Source organism: Panicum virgatum, chromosome 1N (genome assembly GCF_016808335.1).
Source record: "Panicum virgatum strain AP13 chromosome 1N, P.virgatum_v5, whole genome shotgun sequence".
Lineage (NCBI taxonomy): Eukaryota > Viridiplantae > Streptophyta > Magnoliopsida > Poales > Poaceae > Panicum > Panicum virgatum.
In genome coordinates, this window is record NC_053145.1 from 45,337,911 (window position 1) to 45,354,867 (window position 16,957).

Genomic DNA, 16,957 nt, shown 5'->3' on the forward strand with positions numbered 1-16,957 from the left:
TCAAATTTATCATATATATTCTCAAATAATAGATATAAAAATTCGAATACAGATCGGATACGGATACGAATCTTTTTTCATCTTTTTAATTGTAGGGAGCAAATAATACATAAAAAAATTTATAGAAAATTTTATTCTTATGTGTAATAATATGTTTGATAATATAAAAAAAGATTGACAAAAATTTTTAAGCATATTTATTTTAAAATATCAAATTTGTTCTAAGAATTCGAATATTTAGATCCATCCTTAGCCGCTGCTACTCTCCTAGAGCCGTACGTGCCATGTCAGGTCGCGTCCGGCGAGCACCGAGCAGCCAGCAAGCAGCAGGGCTGCGCGCACCGTCCTTCGCTTTTGTCAAGTTACCAGAAATGGACGACGGCTCCGACAACGGTTTCCCAACGCGTACTCGGTGCTAGTACTACGGCTAGCGGCCACCCGCAGTTACCGCTGTCCCTACCCCTCTGATCACCGCGATGCTCTCACAATTCAGAGTGTGTTTAGATCACTTTGTATTTTATATTTTTGTGTTATTTTGGAAGAAAATCTTTAATATTTGAAATATTAAATATAGGCTAATCACAAAACTAATTATAGATCTCGTCTGTAAATTACGAAACGAATCTAACGAGCCTAATTAATCCATCATTAGAGCATGTTCACTGTAACAATACTGTAGCAATTTAGTGTCTAATCACGTCATAATTAGGCTCATTAGATTCGTCTCGCGATTTACAGTTCATTTGTGTAATGCGATTTATTTTTTGACTACATTTAGTACTCCATGCAAGCAATTTACAAAAATTTTACATTTTGCGTTTTGGGCCTCAGTCCCCGACTGCATCGCGGCTAGCCGGAGCAGCGGATCTCACGTCGGGAATTCGACCCGAAGGGGCATTTCCTTTTCGCGGCGCCCCGGTCACCCCAGGGTTAATTTTCCCGACTGGTCCGGTCAAACCGCCGGCCTCCGGTTTACCGGACCGATTTGACCGGAAACCGGTGGAAACCAGTTAAATTTAAATCCGAATTCAAAAGCGCCCGTGCAACCGGTTCCGACCGGTATACCGGCCGGTTAGACCGGTTTACCGGTCCGGTCTGACCGGTAACCAGTGTTTTAACAATAAATTCCAACGGTTTAAAAATGGTTCCCCGGTGTGAAATTAAAAGAAATTTTCGCATGACCTATGCACATATTAATGTAAATGACCATACCAAAGCAATAATTTATAATCATGCATATAAATACAATAGTAATAAGCGTGCATACAAATACCGAGTCATAAGTGTGCATACACTTATACACATCAATAAAAGTTCAACGTAGGAATGGGAAGACCCCCATTTGGGACGCGGTTTGGTATTCGGCGGTGGACATCACAGCGATACCTCGCACTCTAAGCAGCTCAGCCTTGTAGTGTTGCCAAGTTTGGCCCGTCCATGCCGATGTTGTCTCCCATTCCTGAACTAACATAGTGTAAAAATGGGAGTCTTCCCATTCGTACACCCATCTCGTCGGTGGCTGCATGCTGATGTCAGGTATGGGGTAGTGAAAAAACTGCGAGGAATCGCTGTAGGAGGAAGAAGAGTACTGTGGAGTGTCGTAGTCCGTCGGTCCAACCGTTCTCCTCTGCGATTGCGGTGCTCCATGGTCGGTATCCTGAGTAGCATGTGTGAACTGAGTCTCCCCTGCAATCAACCATATAACATAATTCGTACTCATAGTTAGAAACATGTGTGTATATGTAGGTGTAATGTATACCTGTGAAACGAACACCACGAGCACCACCACTACCACCAATAGCTTCCTTTGCATTACCCTTCTGCGTCCAAAATCCTGTATCAATCCTTGGTTGCGTCATTCCTCTTCTCCCACCCTCCACCACAAGACTCTCCCTCTGCGAAGTGGCCCTTCGAAACATCCTCTGCATAGCATTCCCCCTCGTCGAACCACTACCCCCTCCACGCTCGTATGCACCTCCTCTCTGTTCCACCCCCCGTCGAAACTCTGCTTCCGCTCTCGATAGATCGATGGCACGCTGCACCTGAGCCTCCTCATCTTCTTCATCACCGGGATAGTTTCCATCCGCTGCAGACTTCTCCCGTCTCAATCTCTCTCGAGCCCGGTCAGCAGTTGCCTTCTTTGTCCTATCAATGTCACACTGAAAGAACTCCCGCACATCAGGTGGCACATTTCTGCAATGGACCACCTCCGCCCGCGCCCAGCCAAATGTTGTTTCAATCTAGTCGCACCACCTCCTCTTTTTGCGTACGACAATAGTTGCATCGCCATCCGGGATAAAGATTTTCACCATATTTCTATACAACATCTCTATCTTTGCCTGCCATTGTCTATCGGCATAAATGAACAACAAAAACATATCAATCACATAAATAAAATCCTAAATCCTACACCTAAATCTTACCTAAATCTTACCTAAAACCTAAAACATATCAGCCATACACCTAACTCTTACCTAAATCCTAAAACAAATCATCTAATATTCTAAATCATACACCTAACAAATCATTCTATTAAAAAAATTGGAGTTCTTACCTTCTCTCCCGGTCGCACCGGCTTACCGGCGCTACCGGCCGGCTAGTCGCACGCACCGGCCGGCTGGCCGCCTCTGCGCGCCGGTCGGCGATCAGATCCGCGACCGGGCCGTCTTACCGGACTAATCGGCCGGCTAGCGGCGCGCGGCGGGCGGCTTCCCAGCTGCGGGCGCTGGTCGCCAACTGGGGGCGGCGGACAGGGAGCGGGGTGGGGGGTAGGGTTCTGGGGGTCGCGCGACCCCCCAGCTCTGTCCAGAACCGCTATGAAGCTCGCCAGCGTGGTGGGCCTTAATGGGCCGACCCATTTTTTTTCTTTTTCTTTTTTGATTTAACTTCAAATCCCCGCAAACTATACTAAATGAACGAATTTTTGAGAAAATTTGACACAATTAGATTCGTTGCACCTCGAAGTATTTTTAGGAATTTTTTGAGAATTTGTCATTTTTTGAATTTAAATTTAAATTTTGAATTTGGACCGGTTGGGTACCGGCCGAAACCGTAACCGGTCCGGACCGGTTTGACCGGTAACCCACCGGTTTCGTTAACCCTGGTCATCCCTGACGTGGCTCACGATTCCTCGGTAAGAATGGCAACGGGTCGGTTCGGATCGGGTGGAGTCTCCATGCACCCAAAACCGAAACCCGAAATCGAAACCCGAACCTGAACCCGAAACCGATTCGGGTGGAAATCCATCACCAAAACCAAACCAGCGGATACCCGAAACCCGAATGGATACCCGAAACCCGCAGATAAATATACACATATTCACATGTATAACAAGAGGCAACAAATAATAAATATTTTCATGACTCAACTTTCAATAAATTTAATAGTCTAAGTAAACAAATTATCGTTAACATATTATAAAATATGATTTTTAATTCCAAATAATTTATTTCGGATATCCATTGGATATCCACGGGTGGAAACCAAAACCCGAAACCGAACCCGAAACCAAACCCAAACCCAAACCCGAACCTGAAAACCGTGGGCGAAAAACCAACACCAAACCCGTAACCCGAAAAACCGAAATCCGCGGATATCTGCACCGAACCCGATCCGCTGACATCTCTATTCCTGGGTGCCTGCCCATTCCGTGGTGGCCACCGGCAGTGGCAGCCACACAGCCCCACTCCGTCTCCCCTTCGCCGGGATTGGATTCCGGCCGCCGCCAATAATTCGCCCGGTCCGGTCCGGTCCTGTCCTGCCGGCGCCGTTGTTCGTGCGGTGCGGCTACCCGCCGGCCTGGATCCCAGCCAGCATCGCGATGCGCAGCCTCATGCGCGCGCGCGCATAAACTATCGCCGCCCTCCTCTGATGCCACTTTGTTCGGCTCGGATTAGTTCGTTCCAAGAGGAGGGATCTTTTCTGGTGTCACCTCCGAGATGATCGGTGATCCGACACAAGGAAGGATGGGGGCACTAGTGGCTGGCTTTACAGTGCTGTAGCCTGTAGAGAGAGGGAGGTCTCTGCTAGGGGGGGGGGGGGGGGGGGGGGGGGAGCCTTTTTGAGCATCCAACCACCGTTGCCTGTCAAGTTCAGAAGCCGATCGGCAGGCACCTGCTAACAATGGTTTTCTTTCAGGCACTGCAGCTCGGGGGGTTGGCGTTTAACTGAAGCTCTGGCTCAAAGAGGAAGAATCTAGCGAAAGGTACGCTTGTTCTCCCATCCGCAATGATCGCACCGGCGGCCTTCTTTGTTGAGAAATTTCGCCATGATTGATTCTCCGATCCGTTGGATGATTGGGCCGGGGCTTCTGCTCTCAATGATTGGGGAATATCACGCATGGTTGGCAATCGACAACGATTTACATGCAGAGATTTGAAGCATGGCGCTTGCCACTCATGTGTGTATTTGTCTCTGTTTCTGTGGAAAGGATTTCGACGACTCGGCGAGGATGCTGCCCTACTTCGATCCGGAGTACGAGAACTTCAACCAGCGCATCAACCCTCCAAGGTCAGGCTTCCACTCTCAGCTGCAGAGAAATTCTCATGGCCCACTCTTTCATGCTTCGTGCATGTACTTAAAAGAGAGAAATTTGCAGGGTGTGCATCGACAACACCACTTGCAGTGACTGCACCTTGGTGAAGGTAGGAGGCGTTCCCGATCTCTTCTCCTGCACTGACAGGTTGCGTACGGGGGGGGGGGGGGGATGTTCCGTAGAACCATTCCACCTTATTTATGTAGCTCTTTCGGATCGCCTCTGGGTTGCAGGTTGACAGCATGAACAAGAATGGCATTCTGCTGGAGGTGCTGCAGGTCCTCAGTGACCTCGACCTCCACATCTTCAAGGCCTACATCACCTCCGATGGCGGGTGGTTCATGGATGGTAAGATCAAGATAATGCCCCCCCCCCCCCCCCCACCCGTAATACCATCTGTTGCATTGCAACTCTCATGTCGTTCAGGAGGCTGATGAATCATATGTACCATGATGTGCTGCAACTTGATGCAGTGTTTCATGTCGTGGATAAGCAAGGACACAAGGTTACTGATGACAAGACCATCAAGTACATTGAGAAGGTTGGAAAATTTCACAATGATTTTTGTAACATTGAAATTTGTTTTGCAAAGTCCAAGGAATAATGAACTGAAGACTGCTACTTTTTCTTTCCTTTGTCAGGCTTTAGGTCCAGAGAGCAATCTGCTGGGCGCGAAAGGCAGCAACTCGCCGGGGAGATCGGTCGGGCTGCACTCCATCGGCGACCACACCGCCATCGAGCTCAAGGGCCCCGACAGGACGGGCCTCCTCTCGGAGATCTTCGCCGTGCTCGCGGACCTCCAGTGCAACGTGCTGGCCGCCGAGGTGTGGACGCACCGGATGCGCGTCGCCTGCGTGGTGTACGTGAACGACGTGGCCACGGGCCGGGCCATCGACGACCCCTGCCGCGTGTCCCGGATCAAGACCCGGCTGCGGCACGTGCTCCGCGGGTACGGCCACGGCGGCGGCGGCGGCGACGGCTGCCGGGGCGCGCTCGCCAACTTCGCGGTCGGGTCGTCGGCGCCGCACCACGTGGACCGCCGTCTGCACCAGCTCATGCACGCCGACGTGGACGCGGACGGAGACGGCGACGGCGCGCCGGCGGCCGGCGGCGAGGGCAGCACCAGGCCGGTGGTGACGGTGGAGCACTGCGAGGAGAAGTCCTACTCGGTGGTCAACGTCCGGTGCCGCGACCGGTCCAAGCTGCTGTTCGACATCGTGTGCACACTCACGGACATGCAGTACGTCGTGTTCCACGCCGCCGTCTCGTCGGAGGCCAACTTCGGCATCCAGGTACACGATCCAGCACACGCCATGGAACAGTAGTACCTACCAGCCATGGAGATCGTGTTCATGAAGCGCTGCTTGTGTTCTTGTCCAGGAGCTGTACATCCGCCGCAAGGACGGCAAGACGCTTCTGAAAGACGAAGCGGAGAGGGTGCTCAGGTGCCTCGAAGCAGCCATCTCCAGACGAGTGTCCGAGGTACGGCCTCCTGATTTCTACCTCCTGCTCGATCATCTGATTCCACCCAAGCCTCTCTGTCGCTGACGCCGGCCGTCCAACGCAGGGCTTCACGCTGGAGCTGTGCGGCAGGGACAGGGTGGGCCTGCTGTCGGACGTGACGAGGGTGCTGCGGGAGCACGGGCTGACGGTGACCCGCGCCGACGTGACGACGGTGGGCGGGCAGGCCACCAACGTCTTCTACGTCCGAAACCCCTCGGGGCAGCCGGTGGACATGGAGACCATCGAGGGGCTCCGGGGGCGGGTCGGCCAGACCGTCATGCTCAGCGTCAAGAGCGTCCCTGCCGCCGTCGCCAAGGTGCCAGAGCCGGGATCCGGCGGCGTCGCCAGGACCAGCTTCTTCTCCTTCGGCAGCCTCTTCGCCAAGCTCCGGGCCTGATCAAAGTGATTCCGACACCGGCTCCAGTTTGTGTGATTGGTGTAGAGATGAACTGAGAACTAGAGTAGTGGTGGAGGGGGAGACAGAGCAACTGTATGTGGCATGTGGCAGCTGTGGTTGTATAGTTCATAAGGAGCCTCTACCAGACTGGTGGTTCTGTGCAATGCAGGCTGCAGACTGCTTTGTTGAGGGCGTCAGCGCATTGGGCTACCTGATCATCTGATCTGCATGTTTTGCATCCAACATCGACCATGTAAACTGTTCAGCCTGTCTCTGATTGGTCAACACCTCAGCTAGCTGAACATTTCAGCATTTCGCTCTCTGCATGACTTCCATCTTCATCCATGTTTGAAGGGAGAAGTTAAGCCATCATTCTCTAATTCTCAACAAAAAGAGAGTAGTAAAGACAGCAATGCGCTTAGGGATGCAAGTGGGCTAGCCCGCGAACCCAGGTTATTGCGGCAACCCACTTAATTAAACATATATGTGGGTTTTGCGGGCTGCCGCTTGCATCCCTAAATGCGCTATCTTCTGGTTCTGGGAATGACAAGAGTGACTGTGAGACTGTCGAAGTTATATAATGTTTGCAGATGGAATATGATGCGCCAACAACAGTATTAAATAATTGTTAACATACCTGAATTTACCATATCACTTTAGGATCAGAAAATGGATTTTTACATAATCTTGTTCTTTTCCTTTTTTTTCCGACAACATCGATAACAACAAATTACATAGGCACAACACAACCCAGCTGAATCTATTTCAAAAAAAGGGGGAAATAGAAGTGCTACTGTTCTTGGGAGAGAGAAAGGGAACCTTGAAATCTGAAATGTCATTGTGCTCACCAGAGCTGAAGTAGCATCTACGTGTGTATCCTTAAGATAAAGGATGGCGATGAATGATATGGACTCACATGGCTCTGAATCATATACTTGAGAAAAAATTCACGAACATTTGAACACATCTATTGGTGTCTGCTTCTTCAGAACTCATTTGCGGGGCTCAAAATCATCGTCAACATCATAAGCGGGGTTGCATAAGCATCCGAACAGCCTTCCGATTCCCTGCACCGCAAATGTACTGATTTCTTACTGACAATTTCAATTCATAAATCATTGATACGAAACAAATATGCGTGGTGATTGAACAATTGCCTGAGTAAATGCAGGAGTTCGATATGGCACCGTCCGAGCTATGTCATCATCTGAACTGTCATCTGAACTGCTGTCATCATCAAGAACTGTTCGTTTTGATGGCCCTGACGGCCCTGGCCCTGGCCCAGGTAATGCCTCCTTGTCCCTCTATTCATGTTCCATTTGATCAAACATTGAATTTTGTAAATGTCAGTTTCACTGGTTAAACTCTAGATGCAGCGGTGCAGCTCGTCGCGATATAAATTAGTTTACCTGAAATATCTTCCCAAGAATTTTCAAGGCCATTGCTCGGGCCTTCAGATCTTCTTTCTTGACATTGTTTTCGTAAAGCACATAAATAAAAACCCCCATCAAATAAAAAAAAGTTGATGTGCAGATAGTTTCAACAGATGAATCTGGAATAAAAAACTACTCATAGTCCAGACAGTTGTAGGCACTACTTAGTACTTATCATACTGTATGTAATCAGATACCTCAAGATACGTACCATTTCACAAACATGCAGGAGAGTCATTTCGATGTCCACAACATTCAGCTTCCACAGTGAGCTCATCATCAGATCCTTGTTCATCCTCATCTGAAAGTCAACATCCTGCTCCGTGGCATTGCCATCCTTGTTACTCTGCAGGCAGGCCTCCTGTTGCAACTGCAACAGCTGCAGGGCTCCTGCATTTCTCCTTTTGCCCTCATCAGTCAGCAATTTTAATCATCAGAGCACAATCCACTATAAGAAAAAAGTTGCTCACCTTTTGCTGCTGTGATCTGTGACTTCCATAGGTGGCCCTTGTTCCTGACCCACTCAGCCACGAATGGCACTCCTAGGTACATGGCCTTCTTGCCAAGCTCCTTTGCTGCTTGTCGAGAATACACATATCCGATGGTGCGAAGAATATCCAATCCAGATGCTGCAAGTGGTCATTTTTCACAGTGAGTTGAATGCTAGAGAACATAAAAGTACAAATGGTTTAATAGGATCAGAAGACTGACAAGTGCTGGAGAGCCTCTTCGCCTCAGCTTCTGCACGATTAGCAAATCCTTCTTTGTCACCACGAACATATTGGGAGAGGAATTCCTTGAGGAATCTAGCCAGCTTTTCCTCTCTTTCCCTTTGTACATTCTTGAACACAATAAAAATAGAATGAGACCAACATCATTACATCAAAATTTGGAGTGCCAAAATATCATTAGTGCAGAAATAGCCTGCCTCCTCGGTCAATTCTAACCTTGAGCCTGTCTTGAAGCTTTTCGGGGTTGTCGTTGTCGCTTGTCATCTCAGTGGAGGCCATTGTTGCCATTGCAAGATGACCAATGTAGTCCTCGAACAGCTCGCTCCCAAAAAGGAGGGTGAAAACAACAGTGCCATCCAGTATGTTGTCCCTGAAATATTTGACAACCGAGATTGATCCACTGTATATGACCATTCTGGAGACATTAGCTCAATTTACTCGACTCTCGGAGTTCGGAAGTTCCAATTGCTGCTGTGTTATACCATCCTCTCATTTTCATTTTGGAAATATCAAATGTCAAGTTGGTACCTAGTACCTACCTCGATACGCTGTTCTTACCGTAGCCATCATAGGCCTTCCTCTGTAGAGGGTCACTCAGAACCTGGTAGGCCTCTCCAAGAGCCTGGGAACCATCATCGAGAGGGGAAAAAAATCTCAGCTTGTCAGCACACCACACATTCACTCCGCTAAATCAAGTCGCTGTCCAGCAAGAACATGGATTGAATCAAGCTGCAGTGAGGACCTGGAACTTCTCGGCCGCCTGCGGGTCGTTGGGATTCTTGTCTGGATGCACTTGCCTCGCCTGAACATAGAAACGGAATCTAAACACGTAAGAACAATTTCCCAAACAAGCAGGAACCAAAAGGCATTTGCTGTATCAGATGGAGGAGAAGCTGAGCAGCAGCAGCAGCAGACGAGCAATAAAGACTGTGGGAAAGGGCCAAGGGGGGGGGTGACCTTGATGTAGTAGGCCTTGCGGATCTCGTCGTCAGATGCTGCGGGACAGACGCCGAGCACGTCATAGTACTCCGTCTCCTTCGCCATCGCCGCCGGCGCCGGCGCTGCTCGCTAGCCAAGAACACCTACTACTCCGTTAGCAAGAAGCAGGAGGCCAGCACCAGCAGCGGGGCATGGACAGAGGAGCGCGGAAAGGAAGGAGGCAACCTGCGCCAGATGGAAGGGAGGAAGAAAAGGCGCACCACTCATTCATGGCGCAGCGCAGGGAAGGAGGGAGCCCGTCCCCACAGGCCCATCTTTCACGCACGCCGCGGCAGCAGAGCTGGGCAGAGGGCCGCGCAGCGCGATGTGCGCGGGGCGTGGCGCGGCAGAGCCACCCGGCCGGCCGCCGCGGAAGAGAATCCCTTAAACTAATGCCCTACCTGCAGCGCGCCGGCCGGGCGGCGCGGGGTGGTGGTGGACCTGCAACCGCAAAGGCCTGAACTCATCTCTCTTTTCTCCTCGGATCAGTGGATCAGGGATTCAAGATCGAATGATTACCAATACTTTTTTTCCATTCCTTTTTTTCTCGTCTGCTTTGGTCCCCGGTTGATCCTGTTGTTTACCACGCCTTTCTTCATCACTTCTTTGTGATTTAGTTTTTTTTCTGGAAATTTGTTTGTTAAATCATGTTCTACACTTTCTGCTGCTGTCTTCTACTTTTGTCTCCCCTTCTCTAGTGGCTGCTAACAGTAGTTATGAATGGGGTGTATGATTGCGCCTTGTGTATGAAGTATGAATGTGGCTTCATTCTCTTGGAGGAACTAAGCTAAGCTAAACTTGGGTAGGACCGTAGGAGGAGGATCCTCTCTGCAAAATGGCTATTTTTCCCACGAGCCATATACGCTGCCTCGTGCCGACTCACGAGTTTGGTAGACCACGTTTGCTAGCAATAGGATAAGTTAAATAAAACTTAGAATTTCATCATTAGCGGGGATAGCTCAGTTGGGAGAGCGTTAGACTGAAGATCTGAAGGTCGCGTGTTCGATCCACGATCCACGCTCACCGCAAGAATCTTTTTTTTAGTAACAGTTCTATTTTCCTGTTAGTAAGGAAATGCTAAAGATCTTTTCCACTATTTTCCTGTTAGTAAGGAAATGCTAAAGATCTTTTCCACACGTCTATTTTCTGTTATTTTAGTAACAATTCTATTTTCCTGTTAGTAAGGAAATGCTAAAGATCTTTTCCACACGTCTATTTTCTGTTAGTAAGGAAATGCTAAAGATCTTTTCCACGCGTTTCAGTTCATGGGGGTTACTACTTATTAGTTTTACTTAATGGTCCAAAGTGTTTTTAGTTGTTTTTTGGCGACCAGAGTTGGGTTTTAAGATTAACCAGGTCCACCCTCTGAATAAGCAGATAAAGCTAGTTACCCTTTGAAAAAAAAACCAATCCAGCTACTGAAATAAGTACTGCCTCACATGGTCTTCATGTGCCTGGTCACAGGCTCATAGCTCACCAGTCACAGCATAAACATGCAAGTGGAGTGTATCTCTTTGTGACTACTTTGTATAAACAACAAACACAAACAATCCCCAGCATCGCTACATGTTCTTCTAAATCTACAGCATGTACAATGACCATTTACAACACCTGCATACAGTTAACAATCATCAGTCACACTCACACCTTCCTTTTCATCTATACAACAGATCAGATCATGAGGAATCACAGATCAGATCATGAGGAATCAAGAATCCTCCTAAACACAAAGGACTTAAGGGCACAAACATCAACCGGATCCCTGACTTTGTCGGCAAAAATATCGACAAATCCTAGTCTCCAACAACTCTACAGATGAGGATCAGAATCTCTTTGGGGAGCCGTATGGGCTTTGTGGTCTCTGGCCGATGTCGCGCCAAGGATCTGGAACTGGGTCGCTTCCTCTCATCTGGTTCTGCATGTAACTGACTGGGTTGTAGGCTGCAGATCCTGAGGAGAATGCGGGGTGCGATGGGGAAGCAACGCAGCTCCAGTTTGATTGCTTCACCCGTCGTAACGGGCTTGAGCATGGTGACACTGGGAGAGACATGTTAGCTCTCACATCAATACGGCTGCTGCAGGATGACGGTGGTCATCAGTCAGAGGATACCAGGTATGATTGGAGAACTGGAAAGGATGGCCAGCAAATGCATGTTACTGTACCTGGAGGTCTTGTTGGGCGAAGGATATGCTGATGAAACCCCTGTGAAGCCTCGCGCTCTTAATCCTCCAATGCCTTGCAAAGGAGCAATGCTTCTCTTCAATGAAGGTTCTTTGATGGACTGCAACCAAATTTAAGGAATGGAGTATCAAGAATCCTTGCAAGCCAAACAGTGACATGACAGGAAAATCCTATGAGGAAAGCCTATGAGGAAGAGAATAAAAAATTCTATTAAAAAAGAATAAGCAGGTAAAGTCACCTTTTTATGATATGCCTCTGCAGGTAAAGATAGCCCATTTCTCAACTGAGTAATATTGCATTTGGTCACTCTTACTGCTTGATGGTCTTGAACAAAAGGGTGACCCAGCAACTGAGTTGCAGAGGGGCGCTGTGAAGGATCACGCTTCAAGCACAAACTCAGGAAATCTTTCCCTTCTTTAGAGAAACCCTCTGGAATTTCTGGTATATCTTTAGTGTTAACTATCTTAAACATTGCAGGTACCTGAGGACCATGTATTGGAACACAATGACCATTAACATTATAAAAATATGAAGTGGGTGCTAGTGACTTTAACTAAGCAGAGTGACTGATCTAAACTGGATGGAAATATATGAGTAAAATGTAACAAAGAGGGAATACGCATACATCTTCATGTGGATGCCAAGGATGCCTCCCAGTTCCCATTTCAATAACTGTGCACCCAAGGCTCCAGATATCAACTTCAAGACTGTACCCATTTTTATTCATTATGACCTGAAGAATTTGATTCACAGAATGTTTCTTGGAGTAGGAAACCACATGGCAAATCTTTACCCGCAAAATAAAAAAATGGCAAAGCTCTTCAAACATCATCAATAGATAACAGCATACCTCAGGAGCCATCCAGTATGGGCTTCCTCTAAACGAGTGTATTTCAGCATAAGATATTATCTGCTTCAATATATGCAATAATGTGAGATACAGGACAAAAACTCAAAAGTATCTCGTTTTGGCTTTTATATTGCAAAAAGAGCTTGCAGTAGCAACCGGAGTCATGTTTTCATCATATGGGGAACATGATTGGCAGCCCTTGATACAAATTATGGAGTGCAGAAAACAAATTTTGACCATCCTCAACCTTACAGGGAGCAAGTGAGAATGAAACGAGATCCAATCAAGGAGGAGCTAGATGCATGTTTCCTTCATTAATAATAAAATAAGCACCCAGATTCGAGTTGAGGACTTGAACTTGGGTGGTAGGGGTGTACACCCACACCTCACCCAGCATAATTTATGCAAGATTGCAAGACATACAAACATGTATATGACTCCCTGAGCTCTATTTGGTTAGCTGGCCAACTAATTATTTGTTAAGAGTATTTACATGCTAGTGCAGTGGTGAGTGAGGTTCCAATGATGGTCCTATACACATGCACATTGAGAGAAAATGAAAGAAGCTGCATACATGTTTAGCCATTCCAAAATCAGCAAGTTTGACTTCTCCATTTGGGCCAACAAGTATGTTTGCTCCTTTTATGTCTCTGTCAAATAAAGAATTACGTAGTGATATACTGATCTTTTATTCAATTGAACATGGAAACCAGTTATAGTGTAATATAATTCACATTACCTGTGCACAGTTTTCCTACCATGCAAGTAGGCAAGTCCAGAAAGAATCTGCCGAGTATAGTTACGAATCACAGGTTCTTTAAAAGGACCATAATCTCTAAGTAATTTATGGATCGAACCTCCAGAAACATATTCAAGATAGATGGAGAGTGCATCATCAGTCTGCCAAAAATCATAAAAAGTTAGGAAAGTCTGAGAATAATCAGCATTGAACAGTTCGGGCAGAAAGTAAAGGCAACTAGTTATGCCTTGGCATGAAATGGCCTTAATGGGGCAAACAATTAGAAAGAAGTTCAAAGAAAGCAATATGCATAACAAGAATACGACAGGACAGGACTAACAAGGTTTTGTGGCTGCACATCACTCAAACGGTATGGTTATCAGTCTCTGCATGGAACTCACCAGTTCACTTCCGTAGTATTGCACAATGTTTTGGTGTGAGAGTTGTCTAAGAATATCTACTTCCTGTGATAAAAGCATGATACGAGTTACTAAACCAAATTAACAGGATTCATGATTCACATCAATTTAGAAAAAGAAAAATGACGGTACAAGTATTACATTAATACATGCCTTTGATCTACAGAAAATTATCATTGAAATAAGGGCTGAAAATGACCTGATTCAGTTGTCTGAGCCGTTCTTTTGACTTTGAATCATCCAAAATAACTTGTACCTCCTTTATTGCGCAAAACTTCCCACTTTCACTGTATAAAAAGATGGTTAAGATCAATCACAAGATGCAAATGATAGAAGAGTCAAGAGTACAGCAGTTATACATAGAAATAGTTCTCAGATTTCATTTCGCGTCATACAATGAAGTGCCACATGTAGCATTTTTTAGTTAAAGAAAACAATAAGCTAAATACCAGAAGTTATCATTTCCTAACTTCTTTAGCTCACTGAATTTGAATGGCAGTCCGAATGACCCAAGACAGTATAAGACAATCTTGCATATTAGATTACACCTACTAACAAATTGGCATGCAAACATTGACAAAAAAAGGTGCATTTATAGTAAGTTGTGTTATACAGAGTCGGAATCTATATGGATAAACTTTGATGATTAAATTATCCCCCTTGGATAGAAAAGTTTATGAAAAATGAATCTGTCTCTTCTTAATATTTCTTATCTTCAAGTATAAAAAATCAATTAATGAAAAACCTGAACTGAACTTTAATGTTAACTTCAAATGATACATAAAGTCACTCATACCTGTTGAATCCAAGGTAAACCTGACCAAATGTGCCACTACCTAGCAGCTTCCCCCTTTTCCACTCTGACTGGGATTGAGTGGAAGCAGTGAGAGATGAAGGAATGGGGCAGGTACTAATAGGTGCTGGTGGACGAGGCAAGGGTTGAGACTTGCCCTTCAGATCATCCATCCTCTTAAATGTTGACCTTGGACTACACCCATGATCTCCTGGACTTGCATAACTGGAAGCAAAAGCATGCTTTCTTGGGGAAAGACTCCTTGTTCTCGCACGACGTGTATCCTTATGAAAACTTCTACTATGCGATGAGACCCCACTCGTTGAAGCTTCAAGGTTATTCAAATGCACTTTTCTGCCATTGGTGACAGGCACATCAAAAAATTTATGGTGCTCACGTGGAGCACTACGTGAAACAAGGTGTTTATCTTCCATCGTGCACTTATGTTCATCAAGTGGCATGGTTCTTGCTCCAGGATGGATAGTTGAATTTGTATACCTAAAGGTTGCACCAACAAATAGTGAGTATCAGATTAAATAATAGACCGTAACAATAGACGATCAGGAGGAAAAAATAGATAAAAAAAAAACAAATAAACAGTCTGACAAGGAGTCAAGGGCAAACAAATAAGAAAGTGTGAAAATTCAAAGACAAAATAATTCTGATCGTGGATTGGAGACTTGGATGATTTGAGAGGTTATACAGAAAAAAACACCAATTGATTTACTCTTGTGTTCAGGCATCAGAATACAAAAACATGGTATCCACAGTAAAAACGTAAAAGAATTTAATAAAAAAAACTATAGCAGCAAAAAAACTATAGCAGTTTATAATGGTCATATAGCAAGTTTAGCAGCCGCTAATGTAATAAAATAACTTTACCCTCCACTTCATAAGGCCTTATACTCCAACTTTGTTGATACTTAACAGTAATGCCAACAAAATCTTGAATACCAGTTGTAAATAATCCAATAAATGGTCTTCTAAAATTCAGTTCAATAAATTGGCTTGTAAAGAAATTCTAGAAATCAAAATAGCAGCGAACTAGTAATTCAAATGCCAATTGATAAGCATGATACCTACAATTTCCGCAAGACTAACTTGTCAAACTAAAACACGACTGCTTGCAGTTTCTCACTGGATGACACGCATACGACCTTGACTCCCCGTGTCCACGACAAATGACAAGCGCGAAAGGGGTCAACGGCAGAAATTCGCGCGAAGCCTCACTCCCCACCCCTTAGTCAATGGTCATGGCACTCGACTCCAAAACCACTGAGTCACTGACATTTGCCAACCACATTCACCACAAGTCCACACAGCTCCATGGACGTAATTGATCAACCACGAAGACTAATCGCGTTGTTTTCGCTGTAATGACAAACGTAACCCTCGAACTACGGATCGCGGTACATGCGACAAGTCGTACCTGTGATTTCGGTTGTCCGCCGCCTCGTCTGACTCCGACGAGCTCCCGCTCGACACCGGCGAGCCCCCGCGCGCCGCCGCCGCGGAAGGCGCATCAATCGCGTGGGAGGAGGGCGCCAGCAGCTGCGGCGCGGAACGGTACACGGGCCGGGGGAGCGGCAAGCCCCGGCCGGCGGCCGCTCTGCCCGGCCCCGAGCCGGCGCCGCCGCCGCATGGCGAGGTAGAGGCGGCGCCGTCGCCCCGCCGCGGCGCCGGGGTGACGAGGCCGCGCGCCCAGGCCCACTCCCACTGGTCCGACGGCGACGCGCCGGCGGGCGCGTAGGCGGTAGGGGAGACGGCGTCGACGGAGTGGCGCGGCGAGCAGCAAGCCGAGGCGGAGTGGCCGTCCTTGCGCTTGGAGCTCGGCCTGGAGGACCTCCTCCCCGGCCACCAGAAGGGCATCGCCTTGCGTTCCGGCGCTCCGCTCCTCCCAGCGGGGCTGGAGCTCGGCCCCCGAGGTAGTCGAAGTCGAGCAGGAGGCCGCGGCTACGACTACGAGCGCCGGCGCGGTCGGTCTACTTTGCTTGCTGTACGCGCGCGCCTCCCCAAGTCCCTCCGCCTCCGGTCGGTTAATGCCACTCGCCGGGGGCGTGGTGGGGACGCTACGTCAGTGACCGAGGCCTCACGACGACATCAGCGTGTTTACGTGCTCAAAAGCCTCCTAATTAACTACTGTACCTTTCTTTCGGCGAGTCAGATCGACTCATGTACTAGAATCTAATAGTGGGGCCGCATTCATTAGAAAAGTCCATGCTGCTTTACTTTTGCATCATAGCTGCTCGCTCCGTTTTAAATTATAATTCATTTGACTCTATTAACTCTAAATTTGACCACATTTTGTTAAAAAAATATAAACATAGTCAAATTTAAATTATTTTTGAAGAATTTTTATTAATAAAGCAAGCTATAAAAAAAAGTGATATTTTGCAAA

The 16,957-nt window shown here is 47.1% G+C and overlaps 3 protein-coding genes and 1 non-coding gene across 13 annotated transcripts; 2 read left to right on the plus strand and 2 right to left on the minus strand.

Annotated features, from left to right (window-relative positions):
- Positions 1-3,646: 3,646 nt before the first annotated feature.
- Positions 3,647-6,746, plus strand: LOC120656060 (ACT domain-containing protein ACR3-like). 4 transcript variants are annotated; one of them, XM_039934054.1, is made up of 9 exons: positions 3,647-4,018; positions 4,138-4,204; positions 4,423-4,509; positions 4,598-4,643; positions 4,768-4,882; positions 5,008-5,075; positions 5,176-5,826; positions 5,915-6,016; positions 6,102-6,746. In XM_039934054.1, the coding sequence occupies exons 3-9, from the start codon at positions 4,451-4,453 to the stop codon at positions 6,432-6,434; spliced, it is 1,374 nt and encodes a 457-aa protein (XP_039789988.1). In that variant the 5' UTR covers positions 3,647-4,018; positions 4,138-4,204; positions 4,423-4,450; the 3' UTR covers positions 6,435-6,746. The 4 variants fall into 4 exon arrangements, with proteins under 4 accessions (XP_039789988.1, XP_039789989.1, XP_039789987.1 ...); XM_039934055.1 differs by having other exon boundaries at positions 4,430-4,509; XM_039934053.1 differs by lacking the exon at positions 3,647-4,018 and having other exon boundaries at positions 4,039-4,204.
- Positions 6,747-7,051: 305 nt separating this feature from the next.
- On the minus strand, positions 7,052-10,065 carry LOC120656062 (chaperone protein dnaJ 10-like). Of its 6 annotated transcripts, none has more exons than XM_039934060.1 (11): positions 9,798-10,065; positions 9,556-9,659; positions 9,341-9,400; positions 9,138-9,220; positions 8,815-8,968; positions 8,579-8,708; positions 8,338-8,496; positions 8,079-8,257; positions 7,844-7,924; positions 7,592-7,738; positions 7,052-7,501 (listed from the first exon to the last, which is right to left on the minus strand). In XM_039934060.1, the coding sequence occupies exons 1-11, from the start codon at positions 9,802-9,804 to the stop codon at positions 7,427-7,429; spliced, it is 1,179 nt and encodes a 392-aa protein (XP_039789994.1). In that variant the 5' UTR covers positions 9,805-10,065; the 3' UTR covers positions 7,052-7,426. The 6 variants fall into 6 exon arrangements, with proteins under 6 accessions (XP_039789994.1, XP_039789997.1, XP_039789993.1 ...); XM_039934063.1 differs by having other exon boundaries at positions 9,556-9,666; XM_039934059.1 differs by having other exon boundaries at positions 9,763-10,065.
- A 459-nt stretch (positions 10,066-10,524) lies between these two features.
- TRNAF-GAA lies at positions 10,525-10,604 on the plus strand. The gene has a single exon. It is a non-coding gene; the product is annotated as a tRNA-Phe (tRNA).
- A 462-nt stretch (positions 10,605-11,066) lies between these two features.
- LOC120656063 (mitogen-activated protein kinase kinase kinase 3-like) lies at positions 11,067-16,678 on the minus strand. 2 transcript variants are annotated; one of them, XM_039934065.1, is made up of 11 exons: positions 15,989-16,678; positions 14,563-15,057; positions 13,966-14,053; positions 13,749-13,811; positions 13,348-13,508; positions 13,183-13,258; positions 12,609-12,668; positions 12,384-12,491; positions 11,997-12,239; positions 11,740-11,858; positions 11,067-11,648 (listed from the first exon to the last, which is right to left on the minus strand). In XM_039934065.1, the coding sequence occupies exons 1-11, from the start codon at positions 16,426-16,428 to the stop codon at positions 11,399-11,401; spliced, it is 2,103 nt and encodes a 700-aa protein (XP_039789999.1). In that variant the 5' UTR covers positions 16,429-16,678; the 3' UTR covers positions 11,067-11,398. The 2 variants fall into 2 exon arrangements, with proteins under 2 accessions (XP_039789999.1, XP_039789998.1); XM_039934064.1 differs by having other exon boundaries at positions 11,067-11,651; positions 15,989-16,674.
- Between the last annotated feature and the right edge of the window lie 279 nt (positions 16,679-16,957).